Source organism: Hyperolius riggenbachi, chromosome 10 (genome assembly GCF_040937935.1).
Source record: "Hyperolius riggenbachi isolate aHypRig1 chromosome 10, aHypRig1.pri, whole genome shotgun sequence".
In the NCBI taxonomy this organism is placed as follows: Eukaryota; Metazoa; Chordata; class Amphibia; order Anura; family Hyperoliidae; genus Hyperolius; species Hyperolius riggenbachi.
In genome coordinates, this window is record NC_090655.1 from 75892284 (window position 1) to 75919865 (window position 27582).

General features: G+C 45.9%; 1 protein-coding gene across 3 annotated transcripts in view; it reads right to left on the reverse strand.

Annotated features, from left to right (window-relative positions):
• The window catches only part of KIF20B (kinesin family member 20B), a 175136-nt gene extending 148221 nt beyond the window's left edge, over positions 1–26915 (reverse strand). For 2 of the 3 annotated variants that reach the window (XM_068258632.1, XM_068258631.1), the window contains exons 1-2: positions 26774–26915; positions 10361–10526 (exon numbers count right to left, since the gene is read on the reverse strand). In XM_068258632.1, coding sequence (XP_068114733.1) covers positions 10361–10522 — 162 coding nt within the window. In that variant the 5' untranslated portion in view covers positions 10523–10526; positions 26774–26915. Of the gene's footprint in view, positions 1–4978; positions 5065–10360; positions 10527–26773 lie in introns of those variants that run through there. The other variant, XM_068258633.1, reaches the window with a different exon arrangement.
• Between the last annotated feature and the right edge of the window lie 667 nt (positions 26916–27582).

Consider the following 27582-nt stretch of genomic DNA (forward strand, 5'->3'; position numbering starts at 1 on the left):
GCCTAACCCTAAGACCCCCCCAGGTGGTGCCTAACCCTAAGACCCCCCCAGGTGGTGCCTAACCCTAAGACCCCCCCAGGTGGTGCCTAACCCTAAGACCCCCCAGGTGGTGCCTAACCCTAAGACCCCCCCTGGTGGTGCCTAAACCTAAGACCCCCCCCCCCTGGTGGTGCCTAAACCTAAGACCCCCCCCTGGTGGTGCCTAAACCTAAGAGCCCCCCCCTGGTGGTGCCTAAACCTAAGAGGCCCCCCCCCTGGTGGTGCCTAAACCTAAGAGCCCCCCCCTGTGATAAGCATTAAAGTGAACCTCCGGACTAAAAATCGACTCAGCAGCACAGAAAAGGCCTGGTGTTTCTTAAACAGTTTCACAGCATCAGAACTTTGTTTCTCTTATCCAAGCCTCATTTTTAGCTGCACAGAAGAAAACTGCCCGGGCTTTTTTCCCCTGATGCTGTGCAAAGCATGATGGGATTTCTGTTGTTGCTCTCGTTCTGCTGTTTTGGTGCAATTTTTTTTTTTTACATTTTGACATTTGACATTTAAAGCTTAGCGTGTGCAGCTGGTAGGGGTTAACAGGACACAGGACAGGTGGAACTGTGTCTCCTGCTCCTTGTCACCTCCCTTCAACCAAAAAGATGGCTGCCCCCATGACAAAGATGGCAGCCCCCATGAATTACAAACATTTGCCTGTTCTTTTAAAACAGGGTGGGTAAAAAATTATATTACCCATCTATTCTAATTAACATAACTAATGTAACTTAACCCATTCGCGTTCCGTCGTTTTCACGTGAGAAATGTTCACCTCCCATTCATTAGCCTATAACTTTATCACTACTTATCACAATGCACTGATCTATATCTTGTTTTTTCCGCCACCAATTAGGCTTTCTTTAGGGGGTACATTTCGCTAAGAGCCACTTTACTGTAAATGCATTTTAACAGGAAGAATAAGACAAAAATGGAAAAATTCATTATTTCTCAGCTTTCAGCCATTATAGTTTTAAAATAATACATGCCTCCATAATTAAAACTCACGTATTGTATTTGCTCATATGTCCCGGTTGTTACACCGTTAAAATTATGTCCCTATCACAATGTATGGCGACAATATTTTATTTGCAAATAAAGGTGCATTTTTTCCATTTTGCATCTATCACTATTTACAAGTTTAAAATAAAAAAAAATATAGAAATATTTCATCTTTACATTGATATTTAAAAAGTTTAGACCCTTGGGTAAATATTTACATGTTTTTTTTTTATTGTAATGGTTTTTTTTTTTATAGTAAACATTTTATTTGGGTAGTTTTGGGAGGGTGGGAGGTAAACAATAGATTTATAATGTAAATGTGTGTTAATTTTTTTTAAATTTTTTTTGTTCAGGTGTAGTATTACTTTTTGGCCACAAGATGGCGGCCATGAGTTTTACATGACGTCACTCTAAGCGTAGCACGTGCTTAGAGTGACGCATCGGGAAGGAGACAGCCAGAAAAAGCACAGCTTCCGAGAGAAGCTGTCGCTTTTTCAGCGGGGGAGAGGAATCAGTGATCGAGCACCATAGCCCGATACATTGATTCCTTGGCTACCGAATCCGCGGCCGGGAGTGCGCGTGCACGATAGGCCGTGGGAGCGCGCGGTACCGCGTATGGTTCCTGGACGTAGAAACTACGTCCAGGAACCAAAATAGGTTAATGACAGTATGTTTGTTTAGGCTGAAGTTCCCCTTTAATTAACGTTTGAAAAAAATATTGTGCTGTTTTTCGTTTAAAAATTATAAATCATTAAATAATGTGTAATCATGAGAAGCAGTTATAAAACAGTAAAAGTCTCTGGGCGCCGCTTGTAAAACGTTATTTTTCTCCGGCGCCCTTTTTTCCTGTTGGGTGCCCATTAAACGATATTTATTATGGGAGTGAATGGCGGCGCCCTTTTTGTCCACTTGCCTCAGGCGCCCGAATTTACTGTTTCCAGTATTCAGACACTACTGCAGAGAGATCAGCAAAGCTGCCAGGCAGGGGCGTGAGGGTTAGTAGCTTTACCTCAGGTCAGGCGGAATACATAAATAAGGGTCAGGGAGATAAAGTTGGTTCTCAAATAGGGATTGCAATAATTTGGAGGTAATATAACGTACTCATAATTTTTTTGTTTTTGTTTTTCCAACTTATCTGGTCCCTTACCACTCCGGAGCGCATGTGCTCCCTCTCCACAGCCCATGTGCTCATCAGTCTTCCTCTTCCACCATGTAGTGTGCGTTTCTCTCTAGTTAGTAGCAGAGCTATCAGAGAGCTGCACACCAATCAGTTCACTGTTGGATCACAGTAGGTTAACTTAAGTGCCCCCTAGTGGTGGTGCCCATTAATGGAGAATAACCCAATAAAATAACTTTATGCTAGGTACACACCATACAATTTTCTGTTAGATTTTCTGTTAACCTCTACACGATACGATTCTTTGTGCGATTCGATTACGATTATATTTACAATCCGATTAAATCAGACATGTCCGATCGGGATTTGATTCACCATTGTTTTGCAATGGCAAATCGAATCCCGATCGGACATGTCGGATTTAAAATCGGATCGTAAATAGAATTGTAATTAAATCGCACAAAGAATCTGTTGGAAATTATCTGACTCAGCAGGAGATAACCAGAAGACAATGCACAAGAGATAATTACCAGTCTCTACAGAAAAGAATCTAATGCTGGGGATACACGGTACGTTTCTCTGCCGTGTATCGACCAGGTGATAATATTCAGCTGGCCCGATCAAGCCGCTCGATCCCCGCCGGCGGACAATGGCAGGGAATAGAGGAACTGATAAGGAGCGCTGGCAGGGACGAGCGGAGACGTGGCGGGGATCGATCCGGCGGCTAATCGGCTGCCGGATCGACCAGTGTATTCCCAGCGTAAATCTAACAGAAAATTGTATGGTGTGTACTAGGCATTAGCATGTATTATGCTGGGCATACATGGTAGGATTCTTCCTTATCAATCGAGCCGCTGATGGCTCGATTGATAATATCCGACAGGTCCGATGACCCGCCGGATATAGATTCCCCGCTCGATCCCCGCAAGCGGACAATAGCAAGGAATCGAGCGGAAGATAAGGAGCTCCCGCAGGGACGCGGCGGGAGTCGATCCGGCGGCTAATCCAGCCGCCGGGTCGACTCGTCTAAGCCCTGGCTGAACAAATTCCAGAATTCAAAATACTTTTTAAGGTACCCATACACTGAGCCGATTAACGGCCGATCGATGGATCGCAAATCGATTGACCAATCGATCGATTTGCGGCCGATTTCAATCGATCTGACATGCTGGAAAACCTAGGTCGATCTGTTGAGATTGCTTATCATTTGCATTGGACCTAATGGAAATTAGACAGCAAAAAAAAAAAAAAAAATGCCATCAGATCGATTTTCAATAGATTTCATACTGAAATCTATTGGAAATCTGCTCCTAGTAAAAAAAAAAAAAAACGAATTTCCGCTTTCAGCTGGTTTAAAACCCCACAAGTTATATATCTATGGAAAGCTAAGAATGTGCTCTAACAAATTCTGGCACTTTCGGTGAGAAAAAGCTTAAGCTCACCATGTAGGAAGCGCCGAAAGTCCGCAATCGTGGCTCCGTCGGCCATTTTAGCTGTCTGCTGCTGATGTTTGTCTCCCTCCTCATTGGAGGGATTGTTAGCTGGGGGCGTGCCAGGAAGAAAAAGTGAACTCCACATGCCACCCAGTGGCTGAGTAATAAAACATAAGTTGCTCTGAACTTGGGCATGGGAATAATAATGTATTATAATACATTAATACATTATTAAAATAATGTTATTTATACACACACCTGCTTTAGTGGAGTCACTGTCCCCTTTATTCCTACTCTATGTCCACATGGATAGTGGAGATTGCACGCACATCTGCTTTAGTGGAGTCACTGTCCCCTTGCCCGCTCGCTTCGCTCGCTGGGCTGCGGGCTCGGTCCTCGCTTCGCTCGGACAACTTTTTATTCCTACTCTATGTCCACATGGATAGTGGAGATTGCACGCACACCTTAATTATTTTCATTATATTTTTTATTATTTCATTAAATCCATTTCTTGTATTTTTTCAAGTTTTAAATTACAATTACAGTTTTCAATACAAGAATTACTTGTATTCCACAGCCACTAGGTGGCATGTGGAGTTCACTTTTTCTTCCTGGCACGCCCCCAGCTAACAATCCCTCCAATGAGGAGGGAGACAAACATCACCAGCAGAGCTAAGATGGCCGACGGAGCCACGATTGCGGACTTTCGGCGCTTCCTGCATGGTAAGTTTAAGCTTTTTCTCACCGAAAGTGCCAGAATTCGTTAGAGCACATTCTTAGCTTTCCATAGATATATAACTTGTGGGGTTTTAAACAAGCTGAAAGCGGAAATTCGTTCCGTTTTCAGCACAGTTCCAATTGTCTATGGGGATTTGCGCTGGGTCCCCTAAAGTAGACTAGCGCCGATCTATCTGCTGCTAGTCTAACGAGTGTATGGCCTGCTTTACAATTTTATCTAATTGCTAGCAATGGAGCAGACATTTTAGAGATCCTAGGGTACATAATCATGTCACACAAAGTGCCGCTCAGGAGCTGAGTATTCTGAGCATACTTTTATGCTGGGCATAGACTGTTCGTTTTATATTATCAATCGAGCCGCTGATGGCTCGATTGATAATATTCAACCTGTCCGATCACCGCGGCGGGTCGATACCGTGCTCGATCCCCGCGGGCGGACAATGGTAGAAACGAAACGCTGATAAGGAAGTGCCCGCGGGGACCGATATGCGCGCATGCATGAGCGGTGACGTGCCGGCATCGAGACGCTGGCTCGATACCGCCGCATAAACGAACTGTCTATGCCCAGCATTAGCCCCTATAAATTCCTTCACATTGGGCATACTAGCTCTCAATTCCATAGTTTAGTTAGCCTTGAGCTAAACTATCATATGCAGCCCACCTCTTCTGATGAACGGGAATGCCCAACTCAGTCTGTCTGCCAAATATGGCTGCTGGTGCTGTACAGTTTGGTTCCCAAACTGAAATCTATGTTGCAGTTGGGTGCATGGGAGGAGTTTTATCAAAACTATAGTACCAACTGCCAGCTAAGACAAGACTACAATTCCCATGATCCCTAGCAATAGCAGACTTCCCAATGTGGCTGCAAGTGTGCCTTTTCCATTGGTTTGTACTATTTAGATGGAAAAAGTTCTTTGAGGGGGGATACCCTGAAAGAAAGGTCAGTTTAAAGTGTACCTGAGATTACACACAAAAAATAAAAAAATTTACATACCTGGGCTTCCTCCAACCCCTCTGGCCTGATCGCTCCCTCAGCACCGTCCTCTGCCTCCTTGATCTTCCGTATTTGTGGGCAGTCAGCGCATGTGCAGTGTGGCTGCGCATGCTCCCAACTCGCTCCCGCAGCCAGGAGAGAACTGCTCAGGAGGTAGAGAGCTCCCAGCGATGGAAGCGCAAGGCTGCGCTTGGGCAGTAAGCCCCGACTGCTGAAGATACCAGGTGCATTTACGGAAGATCCAAGGCGCGGAGGACAGCGCAGAGCGAGCGATCAGGCCCGGAGGAAGCCCCAGGTATGATTTGTGTCATCTCAGGTTCCCTTTAAATACATACATTTTGTTAAATAATAACAACAACAATGGCCATTGTAAATCAATTTTTATCTATATTGGAATAATACCACCTATTTGGAAGTCTTGAAAATGGGAGCTTGGAATTTTTTTGGTGTTTGTTAATAAAATGTACACATTTTGAACAGATTTTTTTCTTCATTCTGTCTGGGTATCCCCCTCAAAGAACTTTTTCCTTAAAAGTGGGTGTAGTGATCACCCTTTGGGATTGCCCCTCCTTCCAAAATCAAAGACATAGTATTAGACTGACAGCCCAGGTTAATCAATGGTGTGGTTTAGGGCTGCACGATTTTGGGTAAAAATTGAAATTGCGATTTTTCTGTCAGAAATTGCGATTTCGCTTTTTTTCACGATTTTTTCCAAAACAAGCTTTAGCTTGTCCTAGTGTACAGTGTCGTGCGCAGCGGTTTTTTTTTGGGGAGGGGGGGGACTGGGGTGCAGCGGCATAGCTAGCATAGTAGCCCCAATATAGGAAGTTTAGTTGCCCCAGTGTGGCTAGTATAGTGCTCCAGTATAGCTAGCATAGTGCCCCAGTATAGCGTCTCAGTATAGATTGTATAGTGCCCGGCAGTATAGGTAGGTAGTGCCTCAGTATAGCTAGTATAGTGCCCAGTATGGGTAGGTAATGCCCCAGTATAGCTAGTATAGTGCCCAGTATGGGTAGGTAGTGCCCCAGTATAGTGCCCAGTATGGGTAGGTAGTGCCCAGTATAGCTAGTGTAGTGCCCAGTATGGGTAGGTAGTGTCCCAGTATAGCTAGTGTAGTGCCCAGTATGGGTAGGTAGTGCCCCAGTATAGCTAGTATAGTGCCCAGTATGGGTAGGTAGTGCCCCAGTATAGTTAGTATAGTGCCCCAGTATAGCTAGTATAGTGCCCACTATGGGTAGGTAGTGCGCCAGTATAGCTAGTATAGTGCCCAGTATGAATGGGTAGTGCCCCAGTACAGCTAGTAAAGTGCGCAGTATAGGTAGGTACGCCGTTGCGGCCATGCCCGCGCCTGGCCATGATCCGCTTACCACAGCCGCTGCGCCGTGCCACAGAAGCAGTGCATATTTATGATGTTAATGAGCCGGGCAGCGGGGGGAGGAGAGTTCAGTCCAGAGCGGCACACAGCTTCTCCAATCGCTGGATACCGATGGTATGACGGCAGCGGTAGGCGGAGCTGTACTAGAGCGTACAGCTCCGCCTACTGCCTCCGTCATTCCATTGCTATCCAGCGATTGGAGAAGCTGTGTGCCGCTCTGTACTGAACTCTCCACCCCCGCTGCCCGGCTCATTAACATCAATATGCACTGCTTCTGTGGCTCGGCACAGCGGCTGTGGTAAGCGGATCATGGCCATGCAGCCAAGCAGCACTAAAGACCGAAAACCGCCGGATCCAGACGATCCCAAAATAGTCTTCACAGGAACCGCGGTTTCGGTTTAAAACCGAGAAATCGTGCAGCCCTAGTCTGGTTCCTCATCTAATGATGCCCATACATGGTACAATTTTTTCAATGAGAATTCTTGTTTGATTATTCCATTAGATCGAATAAAGATTTTTCCAACATGTTTGATTGAATTTTGATTGAAAAAAAACAAAATTAGTTTTTTTTTGATCAAAGAAAAAAAAATTGATTTGATAGTTTTGGTTGAATAAATGGGAAAATCAAAACATTTTTTATTGTACTGTGTATAGGCACCATATGGCAAAACAAAAGCACTTGAAATATGCTGCTTTTCCCCCCTCTATGCATAGTCCATGGTTTCTGTATTGCCAATGCAGATGTGAAAGTTAAAGTACAACTGAAGTGACATGACGGGAACATGTCCCAACACTGGAGTCCAATATAAAGGTAGCCATACACTGGTCGATTTTCCATCAGATTCGACCAACAGATAGATCCCTCTCTGATCGAATCTGATCAGAGAGGGATCGTATGGCTGCCTTTACAGCAAACAGATTGTGAACCGATTTCAGCCTGAAACCGTTCACAATCTGTTGTGGTGGTGGTGCTGCTGCCGCCGCTCCCCTCCCCCGCCGCATACATTACCTGCTCCGCCGGCGGCGCACCGGCGGGTAGGGAGCGCGTCACTAGCGGCGTTCAAGTGCCCGACGACCGACGCAATAGAGCAGCAATACATTACCTGCTCCGCCGGCGCGACTGCCCCCGATCACCACTGCTCCGTCTCCGCTCTGGTCTCCAGGTCCGGCATGCTTTACTTCTTCCTGCCCGGCAGGAAGTTTAGACAGTAGAGCGCCCTCTACTGTTTAAACTTCCTGCCGGGCAGGAGGAACTGAAGCATGCCGGAGACCAGAGCGGAGACGGAGCAGCGGTGATCGGGGGCAGTCGCGCCGGCGGAAGCAGGTAATGTATTGCCGCTCTATTGCGTCGGTCGTCGGGCAGTCGAACGCAGCTAGTGACGCGCTCCCTACCCGCAGGCAATCAACGGTAATTTTCCCGCACGGAGCGATCGACGGGATCGGACGAAATGAATCAAAATTTGGCGTGTAGCGCGAACGATTGGCAGCAGATTTGATCCCAGTGATTGAATCTGCTGTCGAAACGGCGGCAAATCGGGCCAGTGTATGGCCAGCTTTAGAATCCTGGCTTTGAGACTTCAACGTGGAGTGTTGTGCTTTCTCTAGGCACTCCAGTTCCTTCCCACATCCCAAACACCTACTGTTAATTCATTACAGACCTCCTAAAACTAGGCTTACAGTGGACCCAAATGAAAAATACAAGCGTTCAGAAATAAAATCTATTTTCTAAATTATAATAATAAATAGCATCCTTTTTTCAGCTGCATGATGACAAATATAAAATATTTTACATTTATTGGAGGAACCCCTCCCCTCCTTTCATATTGCCGGGACAGAATTTGGCAAACTGGTGGAGCAGGAGGTGTCCGGTAAAGGAGTAACTAGGTAACCCTAGTTATGGAAAGATAAGGATGAAAAGCATGCACTGAAATGCTCATAGGCTTCAAGGAGTGTGTATTTATCTTTGTATGTGTCAGAGCGGTGCAACTAAATATTTTGAATTAAAAAAAAAAAAATGTTTGGTTTGAATCTGCTTTAAAGAGACTAACAACATTTTGAGCCTTATTTCTTCTATCCTATAAGTTCCTATACCTGTTCGAATGTGGTCTGGCTTACTGCAGCCTTTCCTAGTTGCACAGTGGCTGTATTATCTCTGTTATATAATGTAATCTTCTTTCCTTTGTCAGCTGAGGCAGGAATGTGCTGCTCTTCTGTGATAGGATATAAGTATACACACCCTCTCCACACCCCCTGCAGGCTCTGTGTGAGTCACAGACTGAGCTCCTCTCAGCCTATCACATGCTGGTTAGCAGCCATGTCTTTTGTTTGTAAACACTGCCTAAAACTGGCAATTACAAGCCAGGATCGCAGCAGGGAGTGGCAGAAACAGCACAGAGTGGCCCAGGTGAACATAATGAATAGAATAGTATGCTTTTTATTGTAAGAATTTTAGAGTACAGAGTCTCTTTAAAAGGGGTTCGGTCATTCTTTTTAAAAAAAACTGACGCTTACCTGGGACCTTTACCGACCCCCCGCAGCTGTCCTGTGCCGTCCTCTATGATCCTCCGTTTCCCACCGCCGGTTACCGTCCAATTATTCATCTAAGTAGATGAATGCAACTGCGCCTGTGCGCGTCCTAGCTCCCGCTTATTGCACAGGCGCAGCATGACAAAACTTCTTACTAGGCACCAGCGGGAGAGAGGAAGGATGGCCGCGCAGGCGCATTCGTCTAGTTAGACGAATAACTGGATGGTAACCGGCGGCAGTTTTTGTTTTAAAACTAACAGTAGAACCCCTTCAAGGCTCGTACACATGTCCAACTCATTGCACAACCAACCATACAACAAGTTGTGTCCCTCACAAGTACGTACAACCAACTCACTTAAATACTATGCGTGCAAGCTAAATGACAAACTTCACAACATGTCCACATTTAAAGACAAAGTAGTTCAAAAGACTTGTACACACATTCCAACCAGCCTGATAGTTGGGCAGATTGATCCACAGGTTTGGTCTGGCAAACAATCTATTATCAGTTGGTCAGCCGTACGTTGTTGGCCAGCAGTACGTTCACCCAATTTATCTTCTGACAGACAAGTTTGGAAGATAGTTTGACAGATTGTTGGCCTTTAACAAAAGTCTTTTAAATGCACAATTATCAAATAACTTTTGTTGTTGAAACTAACCAAAAAAGTTGTTTGCTGTTTTGGTTTGTTTCAACAACAAAAGTTGTTTGATAATTGTGCATTTAAAAGACTTTTGTTGGTATGGGCGTATGAGGCTTTAAGCCGCATCTACACGCGCAGATGTGGCCGCGATGCTCCTTATCAATTGAGCCGCTGATGCGGCTCGATTGATAAGATCCGACAGGAGGGATCTCTGCACCGCTGATTCCCTGCTCGATCCCCGCAAGGGGACAATGGCAGGGAATCGTGCGGGAGATAAGCGGCGCCGGCGGGGACGAGCGGGGAATCGTGCGCGGCGAGCGGGGACGCGGCGGGGACGCGGAAGAGGCGATCCGGCGGCTAATCGAGCCGCCGGATCGCTGCAATGTCCCTTCGTGTAGATGGGGCTTTAGATTATGGTGGGGATTAGATTGTGAGTTCCTCAGCAGGACAGTTACTAACAGGACTATTAATTGTGCACATCAAAGAAAAATGAAATCCACGCCTCACCTGTGTAGTGGAGGAATCAGGATGTGCAAGCAATGAGAACTTCTCTGATAGATTTGTTCTGAGGTCATCAATGCTTTTCGGTGCTTCCCACTGTCGTTCGCCTATTCCCTCCCCGAGATAGGAGGGCCTTGGATGAGCATGCTGGTCCATGGTGGGCTTCATGCTTCTAGAAAGAGAATGCATTGCTGAATCAGATCATAAGCAAAGGGCACCATTTATCCCGGACATTTGGCCACAACATTTTCCTTGGCTCTGTACAATTATTTACAACCAAGGTTGTGGAGTCAGTACTTTAACCTTGTAACCAACTCCGTTTATGGTACCTCTGACACAGATTAACAAAAACTACTGACTCAGATTCATCAATAATGTGTACACACATCTCTACTTCACACCAAATCAACAGATAATAATGAAGTACTGCTGGATAACATATCTCTTCTATACTTCCACCGTGCTCCTGCTTGATTGTGATACCACCACTTGGAGCTGGCAGACGAGTAACAGATTGCGCTCATCAAATTTGATGGCTGACTGGACCATAGATCAGCGAAACAAGCTTATTGCGGTATTGCCTTTCCTCTCATGGGTGTCATATGGGATAAAATAATTTTCCGCATTAGATACTTTCACAGTATGGTGACCGTCTCAAAGTGCATACTGCTGTCCCTTGTTCTATATCTCTCGTTGCAATACATCTAGTGCACCAGAGTGACACTCTACTGCAACACTCCCACACCAGAGAGACTCAAGGCCACTCACAAAAGCATACGGCTGACCCTCTTCAGAACCAGCTTACTGCACATTGGCCCTTCTAGGCTATTACACGATTCTTGCAATCACCTGAACCCCTTCAGTACCGTACCAGCAGTCTCTGTCCCCTTAAAGACCAGAGACCGCTGGTACCAGAAACCAGCTCCTTCTGACGAATCACCGCACATAGTCACTACTGGCGTCCACCCGTCACCTAAGGCCACCCACTCTGCAGTCTCTATGATGGCAGAGCTCTGTGAGCCGGTCAGGAGCCGCTTTCATTGGCTTCAAGCTGTGTGAACATTGTAAGCCAATGGGAGTTGTTTACATTGATACAGGGTCAGGAGTCAACAAAATGAGCCCGACTGGCTCGCAGGGCGAGTGAACTGCGGCGGGAAGAGAGTGGCAAGATCGTGTGGCGCTGGTGATGTGAAGTCTACACCCTGGCAGGTATAACTGCATCAAAACAGGGAGTAGATTTCAATCACCGCTGCCCAGAAGCGGTTAAAAAGCTCAGAAAGGAGGTTTCCATAGAGGAAATCTATATGTTATCCAGCAGTACTTCACCATCTTTTGGTCCTTTGTTTAGATTTGAGGGGACTGGCATAGTAGAGATTAGATTGTGAGCTCCTCTGAGGGACAGTTAGTGACAAGACAATATACTCTGTACAGCGCTGAGTAATATGCCGGCGCTATAAAAATACTTAAAATGTTTCCCCCCCATTTTTGTTGAGCGCTTATCGGAATATATAGTTTGTACACACAGTTAACAGCTACTAGTGCTTGAAGAGGAACTATCAAAGGAAACTGTACATTTTACAGAAAATTCTGTAAACCCCATAACTATAGAGCTTTTAGCCAGAAACCATAGAAAGTTTTTCAGAGGCCTCTCATCACAGCCTGTGTGAAAATACAAAATATGTTTTGTTTATCAGCTTTTGTAACAAAGTCAGCATTGGAAAGGCAGGTGCTGTACCATATGGATAGGCAACACTTCTCTGTCACTATTCAGTTTGTTTTTGCACTGCCCACACACTGCTTTTTTACAGATCATATGAGAACAGGTGAGAGATTTGTCAGGTTTGGGTCCGCTTTGATAATCAAATTAAAAATACATGTAGTAGGAGCTAAACAAACAAAAACTAGTGGAAACATGAGCCCTGGGTGAACTTCTCCCCTGCAACAAAAAATTTCATGTCATTAAAGGGAACAAACCGAGAAGGATATAGGCCCATACACACGTCGGATTTCCGCCCGGCGGATCGCTCAAACTCACTCTTATCAAACGAACGATACGTCTGTACACACGTCCGACTTAGCGGGCGAACGACGGAACATTCAAACGGAAATCCGACGTGTGTATGGGCCTTATGGATTATTCCTTTTAAAATACCAGTTGCCCCAATCTCCTGCTGATCCTGTGTCTCTAATACTTTTAGCCACACCCCCTCAACAAGCATGCAGATCAGGTGCACTGACTGAAGTCAGACTGGATTAGCTGCATGTTTGTTTCAGGTGTGTGATCCAGACACTACTGCAGCCAAAGAGATCAGCAGGACTGCCAAGCATTTGGCATTGTTTAAAGGGACACTTAAGTCAAAAAAAAAAAAAAAAAAAAGTTTTACTCACCATGGGCTTCCAATAGCTCCCTGCAGCTGTCCAGTGCCCTCGCCGTCTCCCTCCGATCCTCCTAGGCCCCACCGGCAGCCACTTCCTGTTTCGGTGACAGGAGTTGACAGGCTGGGGACGCGTATGATTCTTCATGTTCCCAGACACATTAGCACCCTCTATGCTGCTATATGGTATATGATATATGCTATAGCAGCATAGATGGCGCTATTGTGGCCAGGAATGCGAAGAATCACTCAAGTCCCCATCCTGTCAGCTCCTGTCACCGAAACAGGAAGTGGCTGCCGGTGGGGCCTAGGAGGATCGGAGGGAGACGGCGAGGGCACCGGACAGCTGCAGGGAGCTATTGGAAGCCCATGGTGAGTAAAACTCTTTTTTTGTTTGACTTAAAGAGAGTCTGAAGAGAGAATAAATCTCGCTTCAGACCTCATAGATAGCAGGGGCACGTGTGCCCCTGCTAAACCGCCGCTATCCCGCGGCTTAACGGGGGTCCCTGATCCCCCAAATCCCCTGGTTTCAGCGGGGGAGCACTTCCTGGTTGGGGCAGGGCTAACCGCCGCAGCCCTGCCCCACGCGCGTCTGTCAACACGTATCTCCGCCTCTCCCCCGCCCCTCTCAGTCTTCCTTCACTGAGAGGCGGCGATGCGCCGCTGATAGACGCGACTGGAGGCAGTGCTGCAGCAGTTAGCCCTGCCTCCAGGAGCGACCAAGTCTGCGACCAAGTGTTGCAGTGGGGGGTTTGGGGGTGAAGGGACCCCCGTTTAGCGGCGCTATAGCGGCGGTTTAGCATGGGCACACTGCTAACCTATGAGCTCTGAAGCAAAATTTATTCTCGATTCAGAGTCTCTAAGTGTCCCTTTAAAAGGAAACATCCATATCCCTCTCAGTTTAAGTTCCCTTTAAAGTGGATCCGAGATAAACTTTTACTCATTGCATAATTGTGTCCTTTAATATACAGGGAGTGCAGAATTATTAGGAAAGTTGTATTTTTGAGGAATAATTTTATATTATTGAACAACAACCATGTTCTCAATGAACCCAAAAAAACTCAATATCAAAGCTGAATATTTTTGAAAGTAGTTTTTAGTTTGTTTTTAGTTTTAGCTATTTTAGGGGGATATCTGTGTGTGCAGGTGACTATTACTGTGCATAATTATTAGGCAACTTAACAACAAAACAAATATATACGCATTTCAATTATTTATTTTTACCAGTGAAACCAATATAACATCTCAACATTCACAAATATACATTTCTGACATTCAAAAACAAAACAAAAACAAATCAGTGACCAATATAGCCACCTTTCTTTGCAATGACACTCAAAAGCCTGCCATCCATGGATTCTGTCAGTGTTTTGATCTGTTCACCATCAACATTGCGTGCAGCAGCAACCACAGACACTGTTCAGAGAGGTGTACCGTTTTCCCTCCTTGTTAATCTCACATTTTATGATGGACCACAGGTTCTCAATGGGGTTCAGATCTGGTGAACAAGGAGGCCATGTCATTAGTTTTTCTTCTTTTATACCCTTTCTTGCCAGCCACGCTGTGGAGTACTTGGACGCGTGTGATGGAGCATTGTCCTGCATGAAAATCATGTTTTTCTTGAAGGATGCAGACTTCTTCCTGTACCACTGCTTGAAGAAGGTGTCTTCCAGAAACTGGCAGTAGGACTGGGAGTTGAGCTTGACTCCATCCTCAACCCGAAAAGGCCCCACAACCTCATCTTTGATGATACCAGCCCAAACCAGTACTCCACCTCCACCTTGCTGGTGTCTGAGTCGGACTGGAGCTCTCTGCCCTTTACCAATCCAGCCACGGGCCCATCCATCTGACCCATCAAGACTCACTCATTTCATCAGTCCATAAAACCTTAGATAAATCAGTCTTGAGGCCTGGAACCCACTGAAAACCGCAAACGCAAAACGCAACCGCTAGCGTTTTGTCTGAGCGGTTTGCAAGCGGATTCATGCGCGTTTTTGGTCGTGTTTTGCAACATTGTATTTTTTTCCCCAGCGGGTGCCTAGCGTTTTGCGTTTTTATCCTGATTGGTCCTGTGAATTATTTTTCATTTTGTTACAGTGTGCTGAACCGCAAAACGCTAGCAAAACCGCTCAGTTTAGGTTTTGCTGAGCGTTTCTGCTAGCGTTTCAATACTTTACATTGAAGCGCTAACGCTCCCAAAATGCTGCATGTCCTGCGTTTGCGTTTCTGAGAAACGCTAATGCTCCTGTGGAAGTTGCCCCATCCATTAACATTAGCCCAGCGTTTTGGCAAACTGCTAGCGTATCGCAGTGCTGCCAAAACGCTGCCAAAAGCGCTCCTGTGGGTTCCAGCCCTCAGATATTTCTTGGCCCAGTCTTGAGGTTTCAGCTTGTGTGTCTTGTTCAGTGATGGTCGTCTTTCAGCCTTTCTTACCTTGGCCATGTCTCTGAGTATTGCACACCTTGTACTTTTGGGCACTCCAGTGATGTTGCAGCTCTAAAATATGGCCAAACTGGTGGCAAGTGGCATCTTGGCAGCTGCATGCTTGACTTTTTTCAGTTCATGGGCAGTTATTTTGCGCCTTGGTTTTTCCACACCTTCTTTAGACCCGGTTGACCATTTTGAATGAAACGCTTGATTGTTTGATGATCACGCTTCAGAAGCTTTGCATTTTAAGAGTGCTGCATCCCTCTGCAAGATCTCGCACTATTTTTGACTTTTCTGAGCCTGTCAAGTCCTTCTTTTGACCCATTTTGCCAAAGGAAAGGAAGTTGCCTAATTATGCACACCTGATATAGGGTGTGGATGTCATTAGACCACACCCCTTCTCATTACAGATATGCACATCACCTAATATGCTTAATTGGTAGTAGGCTTTTGAGCCTACACAGCTTGGAGTAATGCTACGTACACACATGCGACAACGATCGTTCGTTGAGAACGACGAACGAAAATTTAATTGATGAAAGAACAACCTAAGTAAAGTTAGTTCGAAAATGTGTGTAACGATCTGATCGTTAGAACGAACGTTACATCACGTAAAGCAACTATTGCGCTTGCGCAAAAAAAAAATGAGAAGTTTCATGGAGAAATATCGAAATGCGCATGTCAAGCCTAGTACGAAAGACCGTTTCCAACGATGTACTACTTTTGCAAACGATAGTCGTTAGTAAAAATCCGCCAAGCTAGACTGTTCGTTTTTAACGATCTAGCTCGTCCGTCGTTAAGACTTAATGATCATTGGTTGCTTTTTTTTAAACGATCGTCGTTTGAAACGATCGGGGAACGATCGTTTCAAACGACTATAGTCGCATGTGTGTACGCACCTTAAGACAACATGCATAAAGAGGATGATGTGGTCAAAATACTCATTTGCCTAATAATTCTGCACTCCCTGTAGTTTATTGGGCATTCCTCAAGCCAAATACTTTTGTTTTGTTTTAATACTCTAATTCCCTATAAACTAAACAAGCCTCACCCACAGCTTTTCACAGTGCCAAGGGCTTATGGGAGCTCAGTCTGGGCAGGAGGAGGTTACTAGCCATTGATTTCAGAGGCAGAGGGGAGGAGGGAAGGGGACTGAATTTACACACAGGCAAGCTTATAGAATCTCCAGCCCTCAGCCTGTGACAATGTGACAAAGAACATGGCTGCTCTCGTATCACAGGAATAGTCATACACTTTTGAAGCGGTTTGCAGCTAGATATGCTGTGTAAACTATCTAAACTTGAGAGATAGCGACAGATATATATGTTAATTGTTATAGTGTTTCCTCTTGGATCCACTTTAAGGGTTTTGCCATACAATATGCATTTTAAAGAGGAACTGTAGTGAAAAACAACAATGAATACAATTGCTAATTTTTCTGAGATTTACAAATTAAGCCTTGTACACAATTATGATTGGCCAATCACTGACATCATTTTACCACCTCCGTGTAGTATGAGGTGTCAGGAACCGGCCCGCGGCACGCCTGCGTATACGGTTCCCGACTGCGGGTTTGACCAGATCAAGCGGGGGACAGCCTTATTCAAGCTACAAACAAGGCTGTGATCCCTAAAAAGCTTCTTACTGCCACCACTAGCGGTTGCTAGACACGTCAACTCAGCTGTCGAGAGCTCAACACGCAATCTGCGTTTTCGTATTCGGGTCAGCTTTGCGCTAAGGCCGAATACGGGAACGCCAAGCACCCACACACAGTACAGTTGTACATTAACACAGCACAATCAGGCACTGGTTTGTAATATAAGTTACACTGTCGTGCAGCAAAACCACTAACAGTCGTTCCGAACGATACTGTTAGCCACTCCCACTCTGCTGTCGAGCGCAGAAGTGCGCCATACACACAATGCAATTACAATTTCATATGGTAGTATTGCTCAAGCATACAATTAGGCATGGACTTATGCACAGTTACACTGCAGTCTCTTCTACGCTATGAGTGTTAGTTTAGTACAGCAGAAGTAAAGCTTATTAAATAATAATTTAATATTCCAGGAAAAAAGTGGAACAATGCAGAACAGAATATATACAAAAGATTACAAAAAAACAAAATAAAAAGTTACAAAATTAAGAGTTTACAAAGATACACACAAAGCGATTTGCTTACCAAAATACAGGGATCCAGATAGAAGAACCTTGGACTTTTGTGGACGGACACAGCTCTGGCTTGACCAGAAGCTCCTTAGCTTGGGCCGGGAGTCCAGCTGCAGCTACTGTCAGGAGAGGACTGATTTTAGGTATCTGTCTCCTGCTTTTTATAATGGAATATTTGCCTTGAGGCTGTAAGCCTGTTTGGACAGGGGGGGGGGGGGGGACTATTTTTAATTACATCCTCAGACATAATTGGATTCCCAGAAATCTAACATCCACATGTGAAAAGTGTATTATCACACACACACACACACACACACACACACACACACACACACACACACACACACACACACACACACACACACACACACACACACACACACACACACACACACACACACACACACACACACACACACACACACACACACACACACACACACACACACACACACACACACACTCCAATTTCCCCAGGTAAAAGTCTATACATCAAATGATTGCATTTTGGTTACAGGTAGCAGTTTGCCTGGAAACAGACAATCACACCTGGGACAGCAGATCAAAGGTGTCTGCTAGTGGCCTAATGAGCCCCTTCCTTGCCTATTGAAGGTGACTGGTCTATTCAATGAAGACAATGGCAGTTCCCTTGATCTCTGCCCTGAATGACTGTTTTAATCTACATACAGACATTATCCAGGTGACATCTTCCAAAAGCCAGACTGGCTGACATACCTGCACCTCTGACAAAATATATAGCAGATAGAAAAATGAAAGCAATATGTTCCTGTTATCCTTAACCTCATAACTAGCCATAACTAGCTGCTATATTCCTGACATGAGGGTCAATAGATATTGAAAGTCTATGAAAGTATTTTGCAGGTAAACCCTCATACTACATGGAGGTGGTAGAATTGGTCAGTGATTGGCCAATCATAATTGAAAGTGTGTACTAAGCCCTAGGTTCTCAACGTGTGGTACGCGTACCCCTGCTTCTGATGGTTCCAGGGGGTACTCAGGCTTGACATACTTAACCAAGAATAACAAATTTCGAGTTTTAGAATATTATAAATCTTATTTAAACAACACAAAAGTAGTATTTTAGCTAATTAAAAGCAATAGTAAATGCTAGGAAATTGTTTAGAACCAATTATCATGTACTACGATTTAATATATACTTGTCAAGGGGTACTTGTGATACGGTTTACTATGCTAGGGCGTACTTGGTGAGTACAGGGTTTTAAAAGGGGTACATACCAATAAAATGTTGAGAAACACTGTACTAAGCTATAGTCCGTGTTTGCACATTGTAAAAAAAAAAAAAAAAAAAATCCTCTCCCAGATTTACCTTCTGAAATTTATCACAGGTGGCAACAACTTTAGTTCTGCCAGGTGATCTGTACAGAATGTATGTTTACTGAGAGTTCTAAAGCCAATAGAAAAGATCTCTGTCTCCCAGAATGCTCTGGGGAGAATCCCGTATAATAAACAGCCTAGACTAAGCATCGCTGGGAGGGCGGGGCTACATACCAATATATAGATATAGGAAGTGATGCTGAAAACAGGATATTTAAAGGATACCAGAACCGAACGGTTCTGGTAAATATGAAAGCTGCACTGTGTAGGGTGTAAACAGCACATACCAGCTGCTCCTCCTGCCGCCATTCTTGGTGTATACATCCTGGTGTCTGGCGACTGTTGAACTTTGACCTGGACATACTGCGCCCTGTGTCCTTCCCTCTTCACTTCTGACCAGCGCATAGTGCAAGGCTCAGAAGCACGCTGACCTCTCCGTGCTGCATGTGTGCTCTACTAAACCAAGCGTCACATGATTGCGATGCCTGCCTTATTCTTCTTGCAGGTCAGTTTCCTTTACATGCCCAGCAGAGAACAGGATTCCATCGATTGACACAGGAGCACACGCCTTGCTGACTAACATTGGAATGTTAGTATTTCTAGACAGCTCCCTACACTCCTGGCAGCGGCCCCGGCCTGGAACCGCCAGATTATACTTCTACAGCCCTAAAGGGAACATTAATCTCTAAGCATTTCTAACTAAGCGCAACACCCGCTTACTGGACCATAATGCAAAGCCTCAGCTTTGACACCTGCACCAGCCGGAGGGAAAAAAAACTCCTTCAGCTATAAGCGCTACAATCAGATCACAGAACTTCAACTGTATGAAGAGTTTACAATAATTTTCTACCTGTGTGCTGCTCACTACTATATAAATGTCGCAGCAGATGCAGTACATTTTGAAACAGGAGGATATTATTTATTAGCCAACCTTTAGGGCCAGTTTCTACTAGTGCGGAAACCAGGCCGAATCCACAGAATTTGCCCCACAGGCAAAACTCTGCCATAGTAAAGAATGGCGCTGCCGGCCGAATTGTTTGCCCTAGCGATTCGGCCGACATTGCTATCAGGTTCCGTGCGGGAGGAAGCGAATGGCACGACTTTTGGGATTCGTCTGCGTACCCCCAGACCAGGAAGTGCCAACGCATGCCTATCATCGGCTAGTGGAAACGGACCCTTACATGTAATTATGTGATGTTGTGTATTTTAGGAGGAAAAAAAAAAAAAAAAGTTTTATACATACCTAGGGCTTAGTTCACCCCCTTCAGGTTAAAAACCGGTCCCTCGCAATCCTCCTCCGCCACCTGGATCCTCCGCTAGTCTGGCTCTTCCCGTTCCCCTATCACTCTCTCGCAGACGGGGGCATGCTGCGCCTGCACAGGCACAGAGCCCTTTTGGCTACGGGATCGTGATGGGTGACAGGAAGAATGGCTGCTGGCGTCTGGATCCCCGGGGAGGTGAGTGAAAATTACTGCTATGCTCTGCACTAGGCTCCCGGCAGCTACCCCAAGTCACACTCAGGGTTACCGCACCTGGCTTATTTTTTTCAACCAAGAGCCTGACTTGTGATAACTGCCAAAGAGGTTAAATTACCTTGCTGATTTTTTCTTTTCTTTATATATAACCACTTTAATCATTTGACTGCCAGACAGTCAAATCCATTTGCCCGAAAATGTTTTCTAGCCACGCTCCCCCACATTTGTACTAAACATGCGCAAGTTTACGAACTGCACATGCCTGGTAAAAAGAACCACTCTCCAATGCCTTCCTTCATCGTGTACCAAGTTTAGCTCTTGCTCAGAGCCGATCATTTGTGAAACTCATACAGAATATTCTGTGCCCGAGTGTCTCTGTGCAGGTTGTCACTGTGCCTGCACGGGGACAGGAGTGCAGTCATGCGAACAAATTTCATAAGCTCTTGTCAAATATGTTTGGAGGGTCCCAATGCTGGGTCGGTGGATGCAAGTAATATGGTGGAGACCTTTGTATTATGCAGAGGCTTACCTTTTAATTCCGCCAACCCCCTTCTTGTCCCAAGTACACATAAGGACACCAGAAGGGAGAATGATATGGAGGCGGACATTTATTTTCTTTAAAGGGAACCTAAACTGAAAAGGATATGGAATTTTCCTTTTAACACAATACCAGTTTCCTGGCTCTCTTGCTGATCCTGTGATACTCTAATACTTTTAGCTACAGCCCCTGAACAAGCATGCAGATCAGGTGCTTTGACTGAAGTCAGTCTGGATTAGCTGTATGCTTGTTTCAGGGGTGTGATTCATCCACTACTGCAGCCAAAGAGGTCAGCAGAACTGCCAGGCAACTGGTATTGTTTAAAAGGAAACATCCATATCCCTCTCAGTTAAAGCGGAACTGTAAATACTTATTAAACAGTGTTTCACTTACCTGGGGCTTCTGCAAGCCTCCAGCAGCCGCCCTGTCCCGCCCGAGCCTCCGTTCTCCCGCCGCCAGCTACTTTTGATTTCGCCACCGGGCCACTGCGCGGCTCTGGCCACGTGTATCCCTTCTTTGGGCTGGTGCACACCGAGCGGCTTTTTCAGTGTTTCTGCAGCCGCTTGCGGCTGCGGATACGCTTGGTCGATGTATCTCAATGGGGTGGGTCACACCAGAGCGGGAGGCGTTTTTTGGATTGTGGATGCGTTTCTGCCTCAATGTTAAGTATAGGAAAAACGCAAACCGCTCTGAAAACGGCAGTTCAGAGCTGTTTTGCAGGCGTTTTTGTTACAGAAGCTGTTCAGTAACAGTTTTACTGTAACAATACATGAAATCTACTACACCAAAAACGCTTCACAAAACCGCAAAATGCTAGCTGAAACGCTACAGAAAAACAACAAAAAGTTTCAAAATCCTCTAGCATTTTGCGGATCTGCTAGCGGGTTTTGGTGTGCTCCGGGCCTTTGTGCCCCCTGCTATTTGCAGAGGGGAACACAAAGAAAAGATACGCTTGGCAGGGCTGCGCTGGCATCGACTTAGAAGTCGAGGTACGGAACGGCGGCGGGAGAACGGAGGCTCGGGCAGGACCGGCGCGGGACAGGGCGGCTGCTGGGGGCTTGCAGAAGCCCCAGGTAAGTGAAACAATGTGTTTAAAAAGTATTTACAGTTCCGCTTTAAGGTTCCCTTTAACAGTAAAAATTCCCCCCCATGCAACTAACCTTAACACCCACGTGGGAGTCTAATCTTAAGATGACCCTGAACAGAGCTAAAAATAAAAAATGGAATACTGAACTTACCTGGGGCTTCCTCCAGCCCCCTGTAGCCCTTTGCCATCTTGTGTCCCCGCTGTTTCCCGCTGGCACCTCCGTAAGCTGCGCAACCCGGCCGGGTGACATGCGCAACTGTGCATGTGTGGCCCGTCCGCGCGCCTATTGCAATCACATACCCATCGCCGTGAGCGGTCTGTGTAGTTCATTCTTTCGAGAACTGCGCAGGCACAGAACTCTCGCGATGACAGGTGCGTGAACGCAACAGGTGCACATTCGGGCCGTGCAAGCGCAGGGCTCCTGGCCACACAGCTTACAGAGCTGCCAACGGGAGAACGGAGGGTACCCAGAAGATGTTGAGGGATCTCACAGGCTACTGGGGGGGCTGGAGGCACCCCAGGTAAGTTCGGTATTACATTATTCAGCTCTGTTCAGGGTCCCTTTAAAAGGACAACTGAAGCAAGAGGGATATGAAGGCTACCATATTTATTTCCTTTCACGCAATACTAGTTGTCTGGCTACCATGCTGATCCTTTGTCTCTAATACTTTTAGCCATGGCCCCCGAACAAGCATGCAGCAGCTCAGGTGTTTCTGACATGTCAGATCTGACAACATTAGCTGCATGCTTGTTATTCAGACACTTGCAGCCAAATAGATCAGTAGGGCTGCCAGGCAACTGGTATTGTTTGAAAAGGAAATATTTATGGCAGCATCCATAATCTTCTCACTACAGTTGTACTTTAAAAAGTAAACCTACACCTCAGGAGGGGGAAGCCTCCGGATCCTAAAGAGGCTTCCCCCGTCATTCCCCCAAAAGCAGCCTCCTCACGCATGCACACTAGCTCCATCCCACTCGGACTCTGGTGGAAATAGCTGAGGCCGATCATGTCTGTGCTACTGCACAAACAGCTCACATCTGCGCAGTGACGCAGACTCAATCCAGCCTGGCTTTTGCCCAAAGAAAGCCAAGTTGGACAGAGCTACTGCACAGGCTGCTGACATGCATCGGCAAGCTCTTTTTCGGGGGGGGGGGGGGGGGGGGGCGCAAGACAAACAGGACAGAAAACTGCAGCATGCCGTCCAGAAACACACCGAAGCGGGATTCAAAAGGGCAATGCACTTCCAACCAGGGCTGTGGAGTCGGAGTCGTGCAATTTTGGGTGCCTGGAGTCGGAGTCGGGAAAAAATGCACCGACTCCGACTGAATTTGTAACTGTAATTAAAATAGAAAATATGATAAAATGTTCTATTTCTCAGATAATAGTCATTAAAAATAATGTATACGGTATATACAGTATATATACAGTAATAGCTGTGCTTAGTCCACAAAAATGAAATAAACCAGTCAAAAATTAGTTACTTGTGCTGCTTCAATAAAGCAGTCTCCGTATTTTTAAGGTCAGATATACATATCTGATTGTGACTGTATATATGATGTGTACACAGGAATCTCTTATATATACTAAATAACATCTATGCTGTAAGAATAAAGCCTGATGTGTAGCTGTGTCACTAATAGAGATGGTCAACGAGATGGAAATAATTCTGCATTGATGCTGATTTATGCAAATGTATGCACTCCCTTTGCTGATGAAATCAAATAATGTGATATGTTATTAAAATTTGGTTTGGTGACTACAAATTAAAGGGTAACTGAAACGGATGAAAAGTAAAGTTTTATACATACCTGGGGCTTCCTCCAGCCCCCTTCAGGCTAATCAGTCCCTCGCTGTCCTCCACCACCCGGATCTTCTGCTATGAGTCCTGGTAATTCAGCCAGTCAGCGCTGTCCGGCCGCATGCCACTCCCACAGCCAGGAACATTCTGCACCTGCGCAATAGTGCTGCACAGGTGTAGTATGCTCCTGGCGGCGGAGTGTGTGCATGCGCACTACGCCTGACTGGCTCAAGTACCTGGACTCATAGCAGAAGATCCAGGTGGTGGAGGAGGACATAGAGGGACTGATTATCCTGAAGGCGGCTGGAGGAAGCCCCAGGTATGTATAAAACTTTAATTTCATCTGTCTCAGGTTTACTTTGTTACACAGTAGTACTATACTCTACATATGCACTCCCCACAGAGCTGCAAGGAATCCACTAAGAATGCTGTCCACATTGAACACAGAGGTGTTGTCTGTTTACAATCTCCTCATTCCCCTGCAGAGTACCTGCACATCATTCTTACATGTACCCACACTTACATTGCCTAGGGCCTGATAGATGTTCTTTGTTCCGGTTTGTACCTTTTACAAGTACTCTTACCAAGGACTAGTTTTAGTCTAAAGCAGTGGTCCTCAAACTAAGGCCCGCGGGCCGAATGCGGCCCCCTGAGGCTTTTTTTCCGGCCCCCGACACACAAAATGTATTACTTATAGATGCAGTCAGCTACATCTTTAAATATTGGTGGTCCACATATAGAATAGCAGTGCTGGCACTACCCATCCACATGGAAGCCAGAAAGCAGTCATTTTGCTGGTTTTCAATCAAATTCCACATCAGGTGACACTGCTGTTCAATTGGACTTCAGGTTGTCACATGGGTATGCTTCACTGTCTGGCCCGCAAAGACATTATTTTATGTATATTCCGGCCCCCCAGCAGTCTGAAGTATGTTGACCCGGCCCTCGACCCAAAACGTTTGGGGACCCCTGGTCTAAAGGGAATAAATATAGTAGTCTACATATCCTTCTCACTTCAGTTGTCTTGTAAAATTCCTAAGCGTTGGCAGTTAAGAGACGAATTTCATGTTACATACTTTTAATCAACAAAATTGTAATATGCAAATTAGAGGAGTCGGAGTCGTGGAGTCGGTGGAATCCTAAACTGAGGAGTCGGAGTCGGTGGATTTTTGGACCGACTCCACAGCCCTGCTTCCAACATTATGAAGATCCTGGAGAGACTGGTCCTTGCCCACCTCAAGCGCTACACCAGCACCCTCCTTGATCCGCACCAATTCGCATATAGGGCAAACAGGTCTGTGAAGGATGCCATCAACGTCAGCCTAGCATACATCACAGAGCACCTGGACAGGCCTGACTCCTACGCTAGAATCCTGTTCCTGGATTTTAGCTCGGCATTCAATAAGATCTGCCCAGACATCCTGCTTGCCAACCTGGTGCGGCTCGGAGTTGACCCCACTCTCTGTGCGTGGGTCAAAGACTTCCTGTCTGAGAGAACGCAACAGGTCAAGCTCGGCAACTGCTCCTCCAGCGTGAGAACTACAAACACCAGTGCTCCACAAGGATGTGCACTGTCCCCACTCCTGTTCTCCTTGTACACCAATAACTGTACCTCAACCGTTGGCTCTGTGAAGGTCATCAAATTTGCAGATGACACCACCATCATTGGCCTAATTGGTAGCAACTGAGAGCACGAGTACTGCAGCGAAGTCGAAAGAATCTGCAACTGGTGCAAGGAAAACAAACAATCTAGTACTCAACGCAGCAAAGACTGATGAATTGACTGTTGACTTTAGGAGGCACCCCCCTCCCCTCCCACCAGTCCACATAGGCGATACCGAAGTCACTAGGGTCCCATCGGTGCGGTTCCTTGGAACAACACTTACCAACGACCTGAAATGGGGAAAGAACACCATCACAATTCAGAAAAAAATCTCAGCAGAGGCTGTTCTTCCTGCGGCAACTGAAAAAATTTGGCATGCCACGGGAACTGCTGACCAGCTTCTACACTGCAACCATTGAGTCCATCCTCTGTTCCTCAGTCATCGTCTGGTATGCTAGTATGACGGCTAGAGACAGGTACAAGCTGCAGAGAGTCATCACTGTGGCAGAGAGAATCATTGGATCACCACTGCCATCTCCTGATCTCCTCCACTCTGCCAGAATGAAGAAGAGGGCAACCAGGATCTCTTGCGACCCCTCCCACCCTGGCAGTCACTACTTTGATCTCCTCCCATCGGGTCGCCGCTATAGAACTATCCCATCCAAAACTACCAGGCGCAGGAACTCCTTCTTCCCCCAAGCAGTTCTGCTGCTAAACTAGTGGAGCAGTACAGTAATTTCTTGGCCAGGAAACCTCTCAGCTGTCATACAGCTTTAAGACTCTGAACTAAATGACTTTACACAGGCCCCAGGGGGCCGTTCTGTTCTTATCTGTCAAACTCTATTAATGTCTATGTAGTTTGAACATTGTAGATGTCGGTTTTGTCTGCCTGCGCACCTATGTGCCTGTCTTTGTACCCGCATATGCCATGTGAACCACAAATAATTCTGAGTACGACTCTGGTCGCACTTGGCGAATAAAGCGGATTCTGAATGCACTGGTGGGATAGGCAGCGTTTCCCCAACTGAGTCACCTGCCAGAAAAACTCCAGAATTATGCCAGATTCAGTAACAGCAGAAACGGGCCTTCATAAAGTATGGAGAAGAAGCAGTGCTGTGGAGTCGGAGTGTTGCAGTGTTTTGGTTGGGTTGCATTTTCTGACACTAGTCAATGACTGGGTTGCACTTTCTGATACCTATAAATGAATGCAACCGGTTGCCAAATCTTATAAAGTCACACACGAAAAAAAAATTCACCACACCAGAGAGGACGGAAAGGGAGCCCATGCATCTCATGGGTCTAGGAAGCCCAAGGTAAGTATAAATACCCCCATTATAAACGTGTCAGGTTTCCTTTATATTTACAGCACATAAAAAAAAAATAAACAAACAAACTTAGTTTATGCACTCTAGAAGGAAAATAATGTATCCACAAGAGCCAACATGTAGAACATGAGCCAACCTTCAAACCACCTGCTAGAATGAAAGCTGCATGTAACTAGGGGACTGCCTGTAGTCATCACCGGTAAGGATGAACTTACAGTGCAGCCAGTATATGAGAATCACAGACCCCTCCTCAGCTGCCACTCACCCCGCACAGCCAGACGCGTCCTCTATGCGGCGCCCACACTGCACGCAGCTATCAGCATCCCCGGATCACCGACACTTCGCCGCTCTCCGCTGATCCGCTGCCGCCGTTTATTTCAAATTCCTCCAATCCCAGGTGCCGCCGAAAAGCCTGCTGGGAAGAGGCGCGACACTGCCATGCTATGATGCTAAACCCCGGCGACGCTAGAGCAACATCCCAATCCTGTCCCCGCTGCCTCTGGTGGCGGACATTTTGTTGTAGCCGCAGCTATGAAGAGGACTTTCATGTCAAGAATGTTTGCTAGGCTCTTTCAGAGTTCAAATAGATGAAATATTTGTACAGATTTGCATTGTGGAAGCTGCTAAATCGCAAACCACTAGTGATTTTAAAATCGCTAAAGTTTGCCAAATAACATAGGAATCGCGGTAGTTAATTTACAGTACCGCGATTCGTTTTTTTACTGAATCGCACCGCGGAGCAATTATTGACGCGATTTTGCTATGCTATGCAGTGCATAGCAAAATCAAAATCGTCGGGGGAAAAAAGGACTTTTGCTGAATCGTAATCGCTAGCGTTTAGCGCAAACACTAGCAATTGCTAGTGGAAAAGGGCCCTAAAGGCCTCGTTCAGATAATTTAACGCAGATGGCCGCGTGATCGAAACACAACGCATATGATTGTATGCCATCTGCGCTGATATGCGCTGTGCTGCTGATCCCATTCACTGTAGTGAATGGGTCAGCACTGCGATTCCAAAAAAATGCATGCAGCAGTGCAATAGCGCATTGCACTGCTGCGCAGAGCCTATGATGG